General features: G+C 28.1%; 1 protein-coding gene across 2 annotated transcripts in view; it reads left to right on the top strand.

Annotated features, from left to right (window-relative positions):
- Window positions 1–9,954, top strand: part of LOC108693242 (putative fatty acyl-CoA reductase CG5065) — a 39,130-nt gene extending 29,176 nt beyond the window's left edge. For both annotated transcript variants that reach the window (XM_018202086.1, XM_018202087.1), the window contains 6 exons: window positions 171–371; window positions 6,200–6,436; window positions 7,593–7,857; window positions 8,853–9,155; window positions 9,238–9,445; window positions 9,549–9,954. In XM_018202086.1, the coding sequence (XP_018057575.1) occupies window positions 183–371; window positions 6,200–6,436; window positions 7,593–7,857; window positions 8,853–9,155; window positions 9,238–9,445; window positions 9,549–9,849 (1,503 nt within the window). In that variant the 5' untranslated portion in view covers window positions 171–182 and the 3' untranslated portion in view covers window positions 9,850–9,954. The remainder of the gene's footprint in view (window positions 1–170; window positions 372–6,199; window positions 6,437–7,592; window positions 7,858–8,852; window positions 9,156–9,237; window positions 9,446–9,548) is intronic.
- Window positions 9,955–20,077: the final 10,123 nt, after the last annotated feature.

The raw sequence follows: 20,077 nt of genomic DNA, 5'->3' as shown, positions 1-20,077 counted from the left end.
TATATATATATATATATATATATATATATATAAATTATAAAATAGGAGAAAAGGACTTATATTCAATTAGAATTATAAATATCATAGTTTAAAAGAGAATATAATCTATTACAGATTTTTATAGATTTATTTCTATTTGTCTTAACAAATATTTCATTTATATTTTTCAGTTTTTTTCAAAAATGATCACAAAATCGATACCCGAATGGTTTGCCAATAGAAACATTCTCGTCACTGGAAGTACTGGATTTATGGGAAAAGTTCTAGTCGCCAAATTATTACTAAGTTGCCCTGATATTGGAGATATCTTTTTATTAATTAGAAAAAAGAAATGCTTTGACTCGCATGCAAGGTTGCAGCTCTTACTGCAGGTATGTAACAAGCAAATAACAAGCAACAAATTAATAGAAATGAGACAATATCTCAAAACATTAGAGAAAATAATGTTGTTAAAATTTTGATTTTTTTAAGACGCCAGATTAGCTATATTAGAGGCAAAAATTGACATGCAATAAATTACTAGATAGTTCATGGGACATAAGTCCTCTATTGGATTGCAAGTAATTAATTACTTTTTAAATTAAATTATTGTATATGTTTAATTATCTCCGCTTGAATCAATCGAAAAATTTTAATTAAATTTGCTTAAATCAATCGTCAATTGGATGTTCAATTAAATTCGCTTATTTTAATTGTCAATTAAACAATTTTTGATTATTTTTGTTGTTTTTAATTATTAATTATAAAAATTTTAATTGATAATATGAACAACCTTGGTCTCCTATTTTCAGGATTTTGCGTGGTCTTATTACGTGATTCTGAACAATCTTAAACCATTATATTGAGCACATGCTACAATCTATATGTTAAAAATTAAATATAGTTACTAAAAAACATAGTTACTAAAATCACAATAATTTTTCGTGCTTTGATAAATGCGAAATTATCAATTATTACATAATAATGTATAATATAATATTTTTATGTATATTTCATTTTCAATTGAAAGAATTCCTTTATTTAGTGATAATCTTAAATAATTTTTTATTAACTTTAATTTACTAAGACTTCTTTCACGTGAAGCTATTTTATCGGAATAGTTAAAAATATTCTTGCTGCTGTACTTCTAAGTTTGAATATATTAAGTGTACAACTTTGCTTCCGCCGTTTTCCTATAGATGGCTTTAGCGGTAAGTGGTGGTCGAAATAAATAGATCATAGACGTCATACAATAAACTTGGGCATCTGTCAACATAACTCCATAGAAACATTAGTCGATTTGTGTCTGCATCATAAAGTTATTCTCGATTGAAAATGTCAATTTACGAGCCAAATTCTCGTCATTTGCGGGAGGTTTTAATTTTTTGCTTCAATATGAAGAAATCTGCGGCTGAGGCTCATCGAATGCTCTCAAATACTTATGGTGAGGCCGCTATTAATGAAAGAACGTGTCGTGAGTGGTTTCAACGCTTCAAGAACGGTGATTTTGTCCAAGATCATACTCTGGTGGGACCAGCTCGGCGTAGTGTATTATGAACTGTTAAAACCGACTGAAACAATCACAGGCGATCGGTATCGAACGCAATTGATGCGTTTGAGCCGAGCATTGAAAGACAAACGGCCGCAATACAACGAGAGACATGATAAAGTGATTTTGCAGCATGACAATGCTCGACCCCATGTTGCGAAAGTGGTCAAGACATACTTGGAAACGTTGAAATGGGAAGTCCTACCCCACCCGCCGTATTCTCCAGACGTTGCTCCCTCTGACTATCACTTGTTTCGATCAATGGCACACGACCTGGCTGACCAGCACTTCCGGTCTTATGAAGAAGTAAAAAATTGGATCGATTCGTGGATAGCCTCAAAAGATGATCAGTTTTTTCGAGGGGGATTCGTACGCTACCCGAAAGATGGGGGAAAGTAGTGGCCAGCGATGGACTTTGAATCATAAATATATAACCAGTTTTTACAATAAAGCCTCGAATTTCGGAAAAAAAACGGCGGAAGCAAAGTTGTACACCTAATATATACTGATTAAAGAATAATCATGAATTAGTTTTAAAACATCTAAAATAGAAATTCTCTATATTTGTAGTATCAAATAGACCATAAACCAAAATCATTATTACGTAGTAATAATGAATAAGGAATCAAAAAATATGTAAGAAATTATATTGCCGGCTATTTTTGCGCCCCTTTGAACTTTTTGCATGAGGCAAGTGCCTTGCTTGCCACATCCTTGTCCCGACGTTGTCCTACATCAGAGTAGATTCAAAAAGTATTACATAATTACCTAGTAATGAATCGCTTCCATTGTCAATTCAATTATTGCTTAACACCATTTTGCATACTTTCAATTAATTTTTCAGCATATTCACTTGTAGGTAACTTCATAGCCTTTTGATTCTACACAATTACTTAAGGTTTCATCTCTTTTAGTTTGAATTTCATGTAAGATCATACATTCTCACTGGGATTCTGGAGATAATGCAGGCCAATCCATTGTGCACAAAGATGATTCCGATTTTTAGGATCATTGTCTTTCTGAAGCTCCTAATTGTTTTTATTTTTCCTATAAAATTTCTCAGCAGATGTCAACAAATATTTTTGATAAACATTAGGGATGCACCGTAAAATTATCGCATACAGAATGTGACATCGGATGTCCGATATTTTTTTAGAATTTTGGGAAGAATGTATTGGATATCCGAAAAATATCTGGATATCAATATAAACAAAGAAACCTTAATATATACATATATATTATTTACGTACGTATATATTATTTATTGTTCAAACGTCAATGTATAAAAATTGTGATCAAAATTACGAAAATTATAAAAATTAATTATAAAAATAATTATAAAAATTAATATTTTCAATAATCTCTTGCAAACGGTCGATGACGATGCAAGCGTTTCTAACCATTACTATGCAATAGGTAGCGTCACTACAGACTTTTGTCTCTGTCTATAACTATACATATAAACATACATTTTGTTTTTTTAATTAGGTGTTAGCCCGAATCTTCATATAAACATCAATACTTTGACACTAAACATTAATTGATGAAAAACGTTAGGAAAATAAAATTTACTCTTGTCACCTATTTTTTACCAATCATGTTCTATATCAAAGCGGTGTCTGTGTGAGGATCCGGACTTACTATTTACCCCTGTCATTCATAATTTCAATCTCCTATGAAATGAATCTCTTATTCAAAATCCGAGAAATTTATCGATATTTTACCATGATGCATCTTTGATAACAGCGCAGAATATTTATGATAAATATTTATTACTATTCTTTTTTAAATGTTATATAAATATTTGATACATATTTTATATAATGCTTTATGCGAAATGCTTTATTATACTATAATAGATAAAATATTTTATGATAAATATAAATAAATATTTATAATAAGTATTTACTAATTGGATTCTAATATTTTATTAAGTACTTCCATAGCTTTACTATACATCTATAATAAATATTTCATAATATTTATAACCTGTGCAAATATTTATGATTTGTGCAATCTAAGATCACAAGAATAATTACAAAATGTTTAAAATAAGTTTTATAAATATTTTATAAATATTGTGTATAATATTGTTTGGAAAGGTATTTATAACAGGAGATTTAAAAAAATAGTCTTCCAAACAAATACATATTATGTAAATACTCTCCGAGAAAAGAAATAAATATTCGATTTGAAGTGTTTCTTATGTAAGCGCATAGTATGTAAATAAAATCTGTCTGTACGATGTTAGGATCAGGGGAGAGAAAGAGAAAATTATCGAGGTATAAGAAAACATCTCGGCGCAAATATATGTCTAATGCCTAAGATGAATAATTAAACGGGCTGCGATCTCTTCGGGCACATGCACATTTATCGCGTTAGAATAGCTTCGGCTATTCTAATGAGAAAGGTGAGGCAAACACGGATACGTAACACACATTTTCTGATCACATCATCATGATTATTCTCGTGAAAGAGATTTATTATAATTCTAATGACTCTCTTCGCAGATTTTAGCTTTCGTAAGCTACTTATCGTCTTTTTAATGGCGATTTAAAATGTTCAGCGATTGCGACATGCTGCCCGCCGCAAACGTTAAACGTAATCGCTTCTCTAAACTTTAATGGATCCGTCGATTACGTAGAATATAACGAAAGGTATTTATGTTACCAGCTTACATGTGGTAATCGAGGAATGTTACTGCACAGCACATAATGTAAACGTGTCAACTTCTTGTGAGCTGTGAAACAGCGAATATGCTTTGATCCTGAAGATCTTAGTTGTTATTACATGTATTTCTTTATCCTTCGCAAAGATAAGATACAATGTACACAAGATTTTTCTAGTTCCTTCTCCCTTAGATTTCTATAAAATTAATCTGAACAGAACGGAAATCGAAGAAATATTGAGCGATACGTAATTATACTACAGTGTGGCGCAAAAAAAATTATACCACTTATTTTATATACAACACATTTATTTTTAAATAATATTTAAATAAAATTGGTACGGAACTGATATAAAGACAATTATCTTAAAGTTTGGAAAATTGTCGCTAGTAGATAATGTATTCAATATGACTATTGCTTTACCTCTTACATGCATGCCCTTTGATCATTTTTCGACATAAATTTTCAAATAACGTACGGCATGTATACGCTATAAACGAGAACATCTCCGAATCTCCGACACATTATATATATATTTTTTATATATATATACATATATATGTATATATTGTGTGTGTCATTGTGTGTGTATGTGTGTGTGTGTGTGTGTGTGTGCGCGCGCACATCTCCAATTCCGATTCGCGATGCTACATCTAACGGAATTCCCACAAAGTACAAAACTTACTTATACAATTGCAAAACCATTATTCCACAAGTATAGTTTCAATGAGATAATTAAATATTTCGTATACTCTATATGTAAAAGAAAAGGTGATATAATGACTTGTGTAGACATAATAATCTTTCTTAATATCTCCGTTATTAAATAGTGAATTCTAGTGATTACTCATAGAATTTTTTGTTCAATAACTTACTATTACACCATGATGCTAATATATCAATACATAATAGTCAGCACTTATGCATTTTTACTTTCAAGCATATTTCGAAATGTTTTTAAGGTTAATATTTTTTAGTACATTTATACATATACTTCGTTTTTCTTAAACTTGAGTGTGTTATCACACGAATATATGTAGATTTGAATATATTGTTTTTATTGTTTGTATTTAACATTTTATTTGTTTATATATATAAAGTTTTGAGCTGTGCAAAGTAAAACAATAGCATGGCATTTTGTTAATATGGCTCCTTAATGTGCTAATTGTTAACAACCTTTTTTTCAAGATTTTCACATCAAATTAAACTATTAAATTAACTATTCCATAAATCGATTGTAGCTCTACTATTAATCTATAGTTTAAGTTATATCTTCACACTTCAATTTCTTAAGGAATTCAAATAGATAGAAATGTAATCATTGAATCCAAAATTTTTATTTTTCAGATACTGGATTAATTGTAATTTCCCACTCAATATATGTATATTACAGTTACATTGTAAGTGAGAAATTACAACTACATATACGTTACATATAATTTGGTGTGTGTGTGTGTGTGTGCGTGTGTGTATGTGTGTGTGTGTGTGTGTGTGTGTGCATTTTTGCTGAATCTCCTCCTCTATCAAATATAAATCAAGTATGAATTGAAATAAATCATCACCTCAACATCGATCGTAAGAAATTGTCAAATTATTTTGTCATCTTTCAAGTTACCGTCATTGAAATGTAAAGAAGAGAGTTTGGTAAGAACACTCGTATCCTTGAATCATGCGAAATCGTTTTTGACATTTCTCATTCGAATCCTTTTTGCTTTATGTTAAAAAAATTTAAACAATAGTACTTTGAATTCTATGATGTTAGGACAATAATTGTGTATGTGTTTAATTACCAAAATGAAAATTAAATTAATCTCAAGACCACTCCATTAATTCAATCAATTATGAATAGATATGATACCTATTCATAATTGATTGATTACAGCTTGTTCATACTTAACAGTCCATACTAACAGTTATTGAATTAATCGAACATAATTTATCGTGAAGCATAACTCAAACAAATGAAAAAATTTCATTCATTGAATGTAAATTGTATTTGCAGCAAGAGCCATTTAGAATTCTTAGAGAACAGTACCCGGAACGTCTGATGAAATTGATAGTTATACATAGTGATATAACTGTCGAAGGAATGGCTCTATCTATTGCGGATAAGGAACGCCTCATGAATGTTTCCGTTGTCTTTCACATGGCCGCTAATGTCAGGTTCGACATGTCATTGAAAACAGCCATCAGGATGAACACCATAAGCACTGCAAACGTCGTAACGTTAGCAAAACAGGTAAGAATATCTGCTATACTGATCAAGGATGAAGAGTGATGCAAACAATATGGATTTATATATCAATTTTATTATATGCACATTAGTTCGATTTTATAATGATCGAAATAGAAATTTATTGATATAAACACAAATATAAACCACATACAAACATAAAATTTTATGATCACATCGACATTGTTGTATTGATATTATTATACACATAATAATTATTATTAGATATATAATTAACATTATACTATTTTCGACTATTACAATTACAATTATTACATACTATTATTACATACTATTATTACACAATATTAATTAAATATTAAGTAACATATACACCGTTTATAAAGTCGAGAATATTTGTAATATTCCTATATCACGAAAACTTGAAGAGTCTCGGTGAACAAAAATCGTAGCAAAATTTTTAAGAATGTATTTTAAAGAGGAAATACAGATTTAATTCAAATTTAAAAACTCTTATCTTTGCAATATTTTGTTTCTGAGAATTACGTAAAATTGAATATTGATATTTTAAAAATATTTTTGTTAGTTTTGAAGCGCAATATTTAGATGAAGCATCATCAGACAAAATTTAACAAATAAGCATTTTAAATTTAAAATAGGCTTTTTAAAATCTAAATATATTTTAATGTAATAAAGTAACGTTTATGTTCACATTTAATTTATGCGTAATTTATTCATTAATTTAAATTGTCTTTATTAACTATAATGCTCGGATATAACTTTTCCACAGAAAAAAATTGCTTCTTTTGAATTAATAAATTACGCTGTCCATTTCGTGAGTGAATTCTAAAACATTGCATACTAAAACACTGCATCGATATTTTTAATGTTCCCCTAATATAATTTTTAATTTTGCGATTTTAATAAAGTTGAAATATCAATTGTTAGTATAAAATGTACAATTATTAGCAATAAAATTATTACTATATTCTATCCCTAATATAAATCAAATTTGCAATTTAGCTGTAATGTCGTTAAAATAAATTTTAACCGTTACAGTAATTAATTTTACTGTGAAAAAATATATATGATACAAATTGACAATATATATGAAACAAATAAAATTTTATTCGATCTTAGAAAGAAGAATTTTATTTGTAATAAAATAAGACAATAGTAAACAAAATAATTTGTTTTTCAGCTGTCTTTACTCGAGGCGTTTATTTACATTTCGACATCTTTTTGTCAATGTGGCGAGTCAGTGTTGGAGGAACGCGCTTATCAAACTAAAATCTCACCAGAAAGCGTTATTCATATGGTCAATACGATGACGGATGATGCTCTGGAAGCAATGAGATTCAAATTATTGGGTGAGCAACCAAACACGTATGCCTACAGCAAGGCACTCAACGAAGATTTCGTGTCGAGATGTGGACTACCTGTAGGAATCATACGACCGTCGATAGGTAAAAAATTTCTTTCCTTAAAATTTTCAATTATTACTAAGGAAAGTGATTCTATATGTATAAGAAATAAATTGAAAATATAACAAAATATAAAAAGCAAATAACGAATTGTACATATACTATCCAGCAAACGAGAATGAATTGAAATGAATTAAAATGGATTCAGATTTTCAGAAATACGGATTCATGAATGTTAAAATGAATTCTTTTCAATTCTGATGCATCAATGCATTTTTATTCATATATAGGAATGGCATGGAGTATATATATTTCTATCAAAATGTAAGTAGAAAATCTATTGTTTCATTTAAAAATGCATTATAAATGTTATTTTATTCAAAATTATGAATAAGAAATTTTTCGTTTTAATTCAATTAAGTTAAAAAAAAGTTGTATATATAAAAATATATCATGAATTCTATTTCATTTAATAGAAATTTAAAAGAAGCATTTAAAAGAAACATAAAGAGAACTACGTAAATATGTACAATAAATGTTACATATGTAAATTCCTTATTTTTAATTAATAAATTAATCGCTTTTATGTATATTTTATATTAATACGTTTCCTTTATTATACAGCTAGCGTATATTTTTTGTATAAAAGTTTTAAAATAATGACTATAGAATTTCTACTTTAATTTATTTAATTGTGTAATTACTACTTTGTAATTACTAAATGTAATTACTACTTTAATTTATTTAAATTTTCACACGTATAAACATTTTTTTTATATGGAATCCAATTTTTTATAGATTTAAAATACGGATTCAGATGGATTGAAAATTTCCAATCCACTTCAATCCATTTTCGTTTACTGGGTAATTTTTCAGAAATCAATTTTATCAACTATTTTTACATTCAATTTTTCGAAAGAAATTAAGCTTCGAATGAAAAGATTTATTCTATACTTTTCATTTATTTTTTTTCTTATTGGAATTGTCTACGTCTCATTTATAGGATTAATAAAATGTTGACAATAATCTGATTTTAGTGATAGCATCTTACAAAGAGCCTGTGCCTGGATGGGTGGACAATATGAACGGCCCAACTGGATTAATGATTGGCGCGGGTAAAGGAGTGATACGATCTATGCTCTGCAACGCGAATTATATGAGTGATATGATTCCCTGCGATATGGCTATAAATGCAACGATAGCTCTGGCCTGGCAGGTCGGGACGGAGAAATCTACCAATCCGATATTTTTAAACGCCACAGCGAATCAAAAGAATCCGATTTCTTGGGGAGATGCTTTAGAACTTGGGAAGAAACACGTATTCGAGAACCCCTTTTCTCGTAAAGAATATTACAATACTGCTCATAACTATATTACACAAAAAAAATGTAATATATATCTAACATGCAATATTCATTTTAGAACCGCTATGGTATCCCGGTGGAAGAATGACTTCCTCCAAAGTTTTACATTGGCTTGCCGTCATATTCTTTCAAATTATACCCGCCTATCTATTAGACAGTCTACTTATTGTGACTGGAAATAAACCCTTTCTGGTGCGAGTACAAATTAGAGTAAATGCCGGATTAGATTTGCTTCAATATTACACTATGAAACAGTGGATTTTTCGGTAAAAAATTGAATTTCTTTTTTATAATAACGTATTAATTTGATTTGAAACTAATTAATAATCTATATTTTATTTATCTTTTGATATGTGAATTTAATTACAGCAATGACAATCTGCGCGATTTGCAGCATCGATTATGTCCATCTGATAAAGAGATATTTTTCATGGACACGAAAGTTATCCATTGGAACGAATATATATTAAAGTACATTTTAGGTACGAGGCAATATTGCCTAAAGGACGATCCTTCGACATTGCCACGAGCGAGACGAGTCTTTACATATTTATATTTCGCTGATTGTTTGCTAAAATTAATATTTGGAATTTTCCTTGTTTGGATAATGTATACCTGGACGATTTCCGCTAAGCCTCTCGTAGCGATGTTAATTCAGCCAAGTAAATAAGTGTGTAGAGATTTGTTTAACTCTTTACAGTATGGAGATTAATTATGTAACTTCTTTCTTAAAATAAAAACATAAAAGTAACAAATTTTTGTATGTGTGTGTGTACACACACACACACACACACACACACACACACACACACAATATAAAAATTTTTACTTTTCAGGTTTCCTCTGAAGAAAATATTACATGATTGATACTCTGAACTTGACATAATATATTGTGGCATCTTGTACAATTCTTCAAACATTTAAATTTTTGTACGATTATAAACTAAATATAAAAAGTTATATTTAAGATCTTTATAAATTCTTCTAAGTAATAAAAATTCTTAGTTCATGTTAGATTAGTCCAACTTGATATTCGCTCATTTTGAGAGTAATAGTTTAAATCGCAAAAGCTTAAGACTTAAGGATTATATTTGATATGTATAATTGAATATAGTATTATGGTAAAAAAAATTAATTTTTTTCTGTCTTTCGATATTTATATTACAAAAATGTTCCTGGAGAAAAAATTCTCACTCTCCTAATATTTCTAAAAATTTCTCATATTTTAAATTTATAAAAATTTCTGAAAAAATACTTTAAATCTTTTTAAATTTTATAAATTTTCTTCAATACATTTAAATGAGAAATCTTGGAATATTTCAGACCCAATTAGCAAGATCTTAATGACATCTTAATGATTTTTAAAAGTGTCATTAAAATATTCCAATTCGTACAGAAAATCTGAGAAGTTTTCTAAAACTTATATAGAAATATAGATGTAAAAAATTCTGACGTTTATTCATATAAACTTTCTATATAAAATAGCTGTGAACATTTTTTGTTTGAAAAATGATCCATGGAGTTAGTATCTTTCTGCACATTTATGTCTAGTTGATTTTATCTTATGTTGATAATGTATGTTACATGAAAACGACATCGATCTATATACAATTCATGTAAGATTTATCGACAAAGAAATGTGCCAACATTTGAAACTTTATTATATTTTATTATACCCTAATGTTAATATCAGTGAGAAATGATCATCAATTTAACTTCGAATCAAATTGATGATTTCGACATTGATTTGACATCGATTCGATATCGAATTAACATTTCTCACTGAATATAAATATCTTAATGCAATAATAATAATAGTAATAATAACTCGCGATTATAGAATACTTTAATAAAGAAATCTTAATGACTAATATTTTATATTAATCTTAATGATCCTTAAGTTTGCATTTTGATATGTCTTAATGCAAATTTATCGAAATATTTTGAAACAAATACCTCAATAAGTGACTAACATTCGAAATGTAATAATGAATTCAGCTTTGTTGTGTTTTAAATAAGCGTAACAGGCTTTTGATATTTTGATTTTAAAAAAATATATATATATCCCAGGTAGCACATAATGTTTACAAAATATTTATAAAAAAATATTTGTCAAAATATTTTTCAAATATTTTTGTAATCTTCTCTGTAATTAGTTTATATTTTAGTAATACTTCTAATAAATCTTATATAAAATATGTATAAAACATTTATTATATTATTATTAAAAAAATAAATAGTAATTAAAAAAATAAATAGTAATAAATATTTATGATTACTTATCATAAATATTTTGTACTATCTGGGATACGCATACGTAACACACAAGTACATATGCATTTTATAATTAAATTGATTCTTAAGTTATTTTTCAATTACATTGCAGATAATTGAAATAATTAAAATGTAATAAGATTTTATAAAGGCAACAAGGTAACGCTCAACAGAAGCTATTGTCGTTGTCACGATAGACAGTTAAGTCTGTCAAGAAGTTCTGCAAAATGTTTGCTACAAATTTTGTCATCAAAACTATGGATTTTATGTGATATAGGAGAGAACTGGCGTAATATAATCTCAAATAGCAAAGTGACATCTATATTTTGGTTATTATCTTTTAATTAAAAGTCATTCTATTACTTGAGATGTTATTGGCAGAATATTGGCAAAATGTTGAAAGAAATACTGTCAATAAAATATGATAATATGCAAAATGATGTCAGAAATCTAGTAATTTTTTACATACTCTTGTACAGTTCAACACAGATTAGCGGTAGAAATAGAATAAGTCTATCTGTTGTCAACCAATAATCTTTATTCTGTAACTCTCAATGATAGTGTCATTTTATACGTATTAAAAAAGCTGCGATATGATATAAGATTCATATCGTAGCTTTTTGTTCGTTTACGCGTAACCCAGCAAACGAAAAGAGATTGAAATGGATTAAAAAGGAATTAAATTTTCAGAAACGGATTCATGATGTTAGAATGAATCCTTTTCAATCCTGAATGCATTTTTATTCATTTATAGGAATTGCATAAAGCAAATGTTTCCTCTATTTCCTTCTCAATTTTAAATGTATTTTTATTCATAGGAATTTTTATTTATAGGAATGACATGGAGTATATTTCTATGCTTTTCAATCTAAAAATAATATTATAATATTTTATATGCATCGTGAATACTGCTAAATTCAAAATTCTGAATAGGAAATGTAGTTTTTTAATCCAATTGAATAAAAAAAAGTTTTTCTTTTAATAACCTATTTTCTTAAAATAGACCATGAATACTATTCAAAATTGTGAGTAGAAAATCCAGTGTTTCATTTAAAAATATATCATAATTATTTTATTCAGAATTTATTTTATTCAGTTATTTTATTCAGAATTATGAATAAGAAATTTTTAATTCAATTGAGTAAAAAAAGTTGTATCGTAAAAATATATCATGAATTCTACTTCATTTAATACTTAAAAGAGATATAAAAAAACTATGTAAATATGTGCAATAAATGTTACATATGTAAATTCTTTATTTTTAATTATTAAATTCCCAGCAAATGAGAATGGAATAAAATGAATTGAAATTTTTTTCTCTCTGAATATGAAAAATATTTTAAATAGCGAATACTTTTTTTTAGATTTAATTGGATTCAATTAGATTCAATTAGATTAAAAAACTGCATTTCCTATTCAAAATTTTAAATTGAAGTATTCACAATGCACAGAAAAAGCTAATATTATTTTTAGATTGAAAGGCATAGAGATATGTTCCATGCAATTCTTATAAATAAATAAAAACGCATTCAGGATTGAAAAGCATTCATTTTAACATTCGTGAATCAATATTTCTGAAAATCTGAATTCATTTAATTCAGATTTCAATCCATTCTTGTTTGCTGAGTTAATCGTTATTATGTATATTTTATATTAATACGTTTTCTTTATTATACAACTAGCGTAATATTTTGTATAAAAATTTTAAAATAATAACTGTAGAATTTCATGTAATTACTACTTTAATTTATTTAAACTTTTACACGTATAAAAATTTTTTATATGGAATCCAATCGATTTTTATGGATTTAAAATACGGATTCGAATAGATTGAAAATTTCCAATCCATTTCAATCTATTTTCGTTTGCTGGGAAATATAATAATATACATCTACAAATACAATGTAAATTATGTATCTATAATATGTATCTATAATATGTAAACAATCTATGAATTATCGAAGATCGAAGATTATGTTCTTTGTCTTTAAGACGAAACTTTATATTATAGACTACTTTTAACCTGCTTACACATTTTTATTTATCAGTATTAAATCAGATATAACAATTCTAAACATTAATTATTTCAAATTAATTATTCTAGTAAATATAAAAGAATAGATTGAAAAATTTGAATTGGATTCAATATTTAGAAGTATATCTTTGCGATTTAAATAAAGTCTTTTCAATGCACTTTTATTCATTTAGGAATTGCACGAAGCATATTTCTATATGCCTTTCTATATAAAAAAATTTTAATTCTTTAAAGGCATTGTGAATACTGCTCAGTTCAAAATTTTGAATAGGAAATACAATTACATTTTCAATTCAATTGAATCTAAAAAAAAAGTAAAAATGGATTATGAATGTTACTAAAGTACATATTCGGATGAATTCAAATGGATTAAAATTCCAATTCATTTTAATCCAATCTTGTTTACTAGAATATAATAATTTATTATAAATCTAGTTTATAATAATTTACATATCTTACATTATTTATATTATAATGAAAAAGATTCATGTAAAAACTTGACGTAAACAATATATAAATATTCTATGTAAACGTAAATCCTGAAATAATAATTTTGAAAACACAACCAATTACGTTATAATATATCATTCAAAAGTGCTATGCAATTCCATGTGTGCGTGTGCGTGCGCGGCATGCGTGCGTGCGTGCGTGCGTGTGTGTGTGTGTGTGCGCGTGCGTGTGTGTGTGCGTGCATGTACAATGTCAGCCGAAAAAGAAGTTGGAATAGCCAAGGTGAAGCACTGGAAAGGCAAGCAAAGGCGGAGATCCACCAAAAGAAAATAAGGCTGTCAATGTGGTGGGACCAGTCTTCTATGAGCTACTTCCAAAGAACAAAACGATTAATTCCGATGTCTACTATGAGCAGCTGCAGAAATTAAGTGATGCCATCGCACAGAAACGTCCCGAGCTAATCAATCGTAAGGGTATGGTGTTTCACCACGAGACTACACATAAGTTCATTCGGCAAAAATTGTTGCAACATGGTTGGGATATGTTACCACATCCACCGTATAGCCCAGACCTTGCACCATCAGACTTCCATCTCTTTCGCTCCTTACAAAACTCCTTGAATGGTAAAACGTTTGCTTCTGAAGACTTCATCAAACAGCACCTAGACAAGTTTCTCGCAGAGAAGAATGGGAAGTTTTATGAACGTGGTATTATGAAGTTGTCCGTGAGACGGCAGAAGATCATCGAACAAAACGGCCAATATATCATTGATTAATGTTCATTACATATATTAAATAAACACACCTGAAAATCAAATGAAAAAAATGCAACTTTTTGAACAATCCAATAGAATCACATCGCTCATCAGATTGTTAGATTTGGTATATAGTCATTCAAAAGAAAAACGAAAAACGAAAAATTAGAGAATTATTAAAATCATTTATCTGAATTTTAATTTTATTAACTTACATGTAAACGTTTCTCGCGACTCGATGTAAAGGTCTTGTGATGTCGAGATGAAATGAGAGTCAAAATATTAAAGTCATATAGTTATTGAAATAAAAATAAAAATAAGAATAAAGGGGGGAAAACGTTACAATTCCATAAATAAATTCATATATAATGGATCTAAATACGTATCATTCTGTAAATTTAAACTCTGTTTCTATTGCTTTATATGGATCATTTCCGAAATCAGTCTTTTATTAAGCACTCTTTCCTAGTCTAAAATCTTGATATTTTTCCAATCAAAATCATGCTAATAACTAATTCCGTGTTCCGTTATTACGGAATGCTGTGTAGTGTTACAATTTATGTGATTTCTATGTTCATTTATGCGTGTCTTCAAATATCTACCTGTTTGGCTCTCATATGATGTTTCACAATCTCGACAATCAATTTTATATACGTCTCTATGAAATAGCTTGGGATGAATGTCTTTATGGCCCCCTAAGATTATTAATCCTCTTATATGTATATTAAAGGATCTTTTACAAAATATTTTTTTATCTTTTCTGATAAAAAAGATATAAAGGGGATTGTAAAAAATCTGATTAATTTTATCTTGTCTTTAGGTATGTTACACTGATCATTCCATTGTTTAAATTTTTTTGACAACCTATTTTTAATTTCTGAGAATATGAGTTTCAATGGATATCCATTTAAAAGAATTTTAATCATTAATTCGAAATTCTCTTAATGGTAAATAGAGTAAGACAAAGAAAGAATTCTATCAATTAAACCGATTGTTCCCACTTTTTGGCATAAAGATTGTAGAAAAATAATTTATCACTTTTAAATAACCAAAGAGAAATTCGGCATGTGTAAATTATGTAAATCCGGAAAAAAGAAAATAAAAATGATTGGAGGAAATACAACAGTCTAATTCGACATTTAAAAAATTTACATGCTATGATATATGAGGAAATATTTCATACACCAGTTTCGAATTACAAGGTCACGAATCTTTTCCAGAAGGTAAAATATATTATTTTTAAATATAGCTTTGTTTTTAGTAGATAATCATGCTTGTGTAAAGTTTCTGAAATAAATTGTTATGTTTTGTTGAGTTTTCTAAAAAAAAAAAAACAAAGACAACGAAGTAAACAATTCAAAATTGCGTGAGAGATGGAAATAATTATGCGTAAATTGCATAAATTTAAATTATTGCTGCATTTAATTTTAAGGAAGTTGTAAGGCAAATGCAATATATTAAAAATTACTTGAAAAAATTATAAATTATTATAAGTTGCATTTAAATAAGTAATATAAAACAATTAAAAACAATTTACTATCTGAATCAAAAGTTATTTCAATAAAAAGTAATATTTTTTTAACTTGTACTCTAATAGAAATATATGAAAATGTATTATAATTTATAAAATGATATATATAATGATAAAAATCAATTTTTTTAAATAAAAGTATTTTATGAATTCAAGAATATTTGTGCAAAATAACATTGAGATGCCGGTATTAGTTGTCCAATAAAATAAACAAAATATTTATTTGTTACAAACTAAATGTTAATTCTCAATGAAACTTTGCATAAGTCATTTTTAATACTTAAAGTACAAAAAATTTTGTTATCTTTAAAAAAAATTTTTGTTTATAACAATAATATAAATAATAACAAATAAAATAACAAATAAAATAAATAATCTACAAAAATATTGTTCTATAAAAATAAAATATTATAAACTTTCATACTACACATATTATAAACTTTCATATATACGTATGTATATATTTTGTCTAAAGCGTAAATATTATATATTTTATGCCTTTACAATCTCCTTAAGACTGATATAATAAGCATAATTCTTTTATTCTATCTACATAATATTTTGTTACAAGGTACCATAATTGGAAAAAAAATACCAAATATAATTTTGTACATGGACAAAAGGAAAGTTAACATTTTCGAAACTTCTTGAGAATCTAATTTATAAGTAATTATTATATTATTATGAAAATCTAACAAAATCTACAATAATAAAAATAACAATAACAGCATCTATTTTCAAGGATATTAATCTTTAATTTTGCATTTTTAATTGATGTGCTCATGCATTCTAACGAATTTAGTAGTGTCTGCACTGCGTTAATAAATTTTATATACTACATAATATTACACTGTTTTAGATATCTTCAAAATCTGATTCCAACATTTCCACTGACGGAAATCTCACTCAACAATAATTCAACGTGTTGATGATGAAATGAATGGCGAAAAAATTTATCTTTCTTCGATGACGATTTTACTATGGATTATTTCAAGCTGATTAATCCAAACTTAAAAGTCTCAAATCGGAATACACTGAAGAAATTAGCCGAACAACTTTTTAAGCAAATGCAGAATAAAATTAAAAATGTTTTAGCAAATAATACCTCTGTTATTTTGTTAACCATTGATATAATGGACAACAATTAACGGAAAGTCATTCTACGACATTATAGGGCATTTTATTACCGATGATTTTAAATACCATTCCATTGCTTTGGATTTTGCTACTTCAAACGGTAAGCATTCCGGAAATTGTCAAAATGTTTTTTACTTCCTTGGAAGGGTATAGTTCTGCACAAAGTACAGAGTATTACAGTTGACAATTGCGCAACGAATTCAATTTTTATCCAAAAATTTAACAATTTAATAGGCAACGATGGATTTCAATTTGATTCACAAAATCAACATTTTAGATATGTCGCGCATGTTTTAAACCTGGCAGTCCAAAATGCGATAAATCTCTTTAAAATATATAAAGAAGATAGAGAACTTGAAGATAACGATGACAGTGATAATTCCAATGATGAGATTGAGAAATGCAACCAATTTTCGTCATTTTTCAAGCTTCGAATGATTTTTGAAAAATTGAAACGATCTAAACAGCTACAAATTAAGTTCAGAAATTTCTGTAATCTTTTTTCTGAGAAATATGTTTCATCAATTGTCGATGTATGTACGAAATGGAATTCGACGTACATGGTTCAAAATTGGTTTGGGTAAACGATCTATTAATGCTATTTGTGCTAAAATGGATAGTCAATGACAGTTAATAGAAGATGAGTGGGAAGTTATGCAAAAATTCGCATCTTTCTTGAAGAATTTTCTTCAATATCAACATTAATAGGAGGAGACAAATACTGTCCATAATGGTCTTGACGTACAACATGGTTCTCGATAAGATAGAAAGAACCAAGCAGTTGGAGCAACAAAACATTCGAAATGTACTAAAAAATTCGCTGATGGATATCAAGCAGCATATGACAAAATGGTGTACTACTATGCCAAAACAAATTAGATATGTTGCTTGGTATTAATATTGGATTCAAGGTACAAAGTCAAAACTTTTAATCTAATCAAATGGCAAAGAAATCATCGATGAGACTTTAGAAAAATTCAAAAACATTTTCAAAATATTATGTTGCACCACTGCAAAATGCTCAACCAGTACTCGAGCGATGACGAAAATATAGACATAAAAATATAGACATATTTATGAATAGAATTATAAGGACGAATGAAATAGATTCATATCTAGGAAGCTATAGAGTTAACAGAGATGTTGACGTTATTGATTGGTGGAAAAATAATCAGGCAACATACCCACGCTTAGCAAAGATTCATAACAAAGATTGGCGCGAGATTTTCTTAGTATCCATGCAACGTCAGTTCCAACAGAGCGACTTTTCTAAGGCGGGTCTTATTATAAGAAAATACCGAAATCGACTTAATAATAAATCTGTTCGTTTGTTATAACGTCTTAATTCATGGATAATCTCTGATTTAATGAGACATATTTTTGATAATGCTGAATATACCGAATAATGAGAAATATCTTATATTATAAGAATATATTTATATCCTGTAGGTAGATTTTGCTAACAAAAATCTTAATAAACAGATTATTTAAATAAGTAAAATTAATTGTAAACACGTGTATATCCACAACATTTTCATTTTAATGTCCAACCGTCGATCATTTTTTTAATCTAAGTCCCAAAAAGCTACTATATGTACAGGTAATCACTTACGCATTGTTTATCTATTTATACATAATAGATTATTAATATTTTCTTATGTAAATATTTACATATTGATACATGAGAAGTATGACTAGAAAACCAATAAAAAAACGAGATGAGATGAGATTCTCGGGCTGAAATCGAGCCTCTCGAAACTTTTATCTCGATCTCGATCTCGGCATCATAATTTGGTCTCGGTCTCGATTTCGTCTCGTCTCACAAGAGTCTCGGTGAAATACTATTTTTTAGCATACTGGAATCTTCGTTGGACTGTTCTAAAGCCGTATATTTTATCACAACATCATAAACGATTGATTTCGGGTATCCAAAGAACTGAATTATTTCCGTTGCTGAGCGCTCAGCGTGAAAACCTTCGATGATCGCGGCTCTTCGATTATACTCCGCACTTGGTCTCAATACAGTCTAGCTATATCAGTTGCGACATTGAGCGTCGGCGTCTTTGATGTAGGCATACTTATAAGATAGATGGAGCATTCATACGAGAGAAGTTGATAGAAGAGAGATGAGAAAACTTGATAGAAAGAGAAAAAAATAATCGCGGAGTAGTTCTCTTTTTTTCTAGTGGTGAATTGATTGGTCGCCACGGCAAGCTGGGAAGTGGCCAAGAGCAACAAAGATAGATGTTCGAGAGTTGTGGTCTTATGATCAAGCCCCCCTGATTGGCCCCCCACTCATTGTAAAAGAGAGAAACAACTATGTAGAATAGAGCTGTCCTTCAATGTTGTTTTCAGCTTCTCTTGTATAAACGCTCCGTCTATTTTATAAGTCTATAGATGTAGGAGAGACACATGATCTGTGGCCATTTTGAGAACTGTACACGCGCTCACATTTAAATATATATATATATATATATATATCGTCCGGAAAGTTTGTGCCGATTTTGAAGGAAAATTGAAATGCAGAAGATTTAAATTTTTAATTTCATTTATTAAATTTAAATCTTTTGCGGCACGAACTTTTCGGATGACCCAATATATATATATATTTTAGCTAATGGTACTGATTAATATGAGCGTTTTTAAATAAAAGACACATATGATACAATGTATCACAATAAATTACTTCATCTTTGTTTAATATTGCAAACAATAAG

The sequence above is a fragment of the Atta colombica genome, unplaced genomic scaffold (genome assembly GCF_001594045.1).
Source record: "Atta colombica isolate Treedump-2 unplaced genomic scaffold, Acol1.0 scaffold89, whole genome shotgun sequence".
In the NCBI taxonomy this organism is placed as follows: Eukaryota; Metazoa; Arthropoda; class Insecta; order Hymenoptera; family Formicidae; genus Atta; species Atta colombica.
Note: the sequence above shows the minus strand (reverse complement) of the source record. Positions and strands in the feature narration are given on the sequence as shown.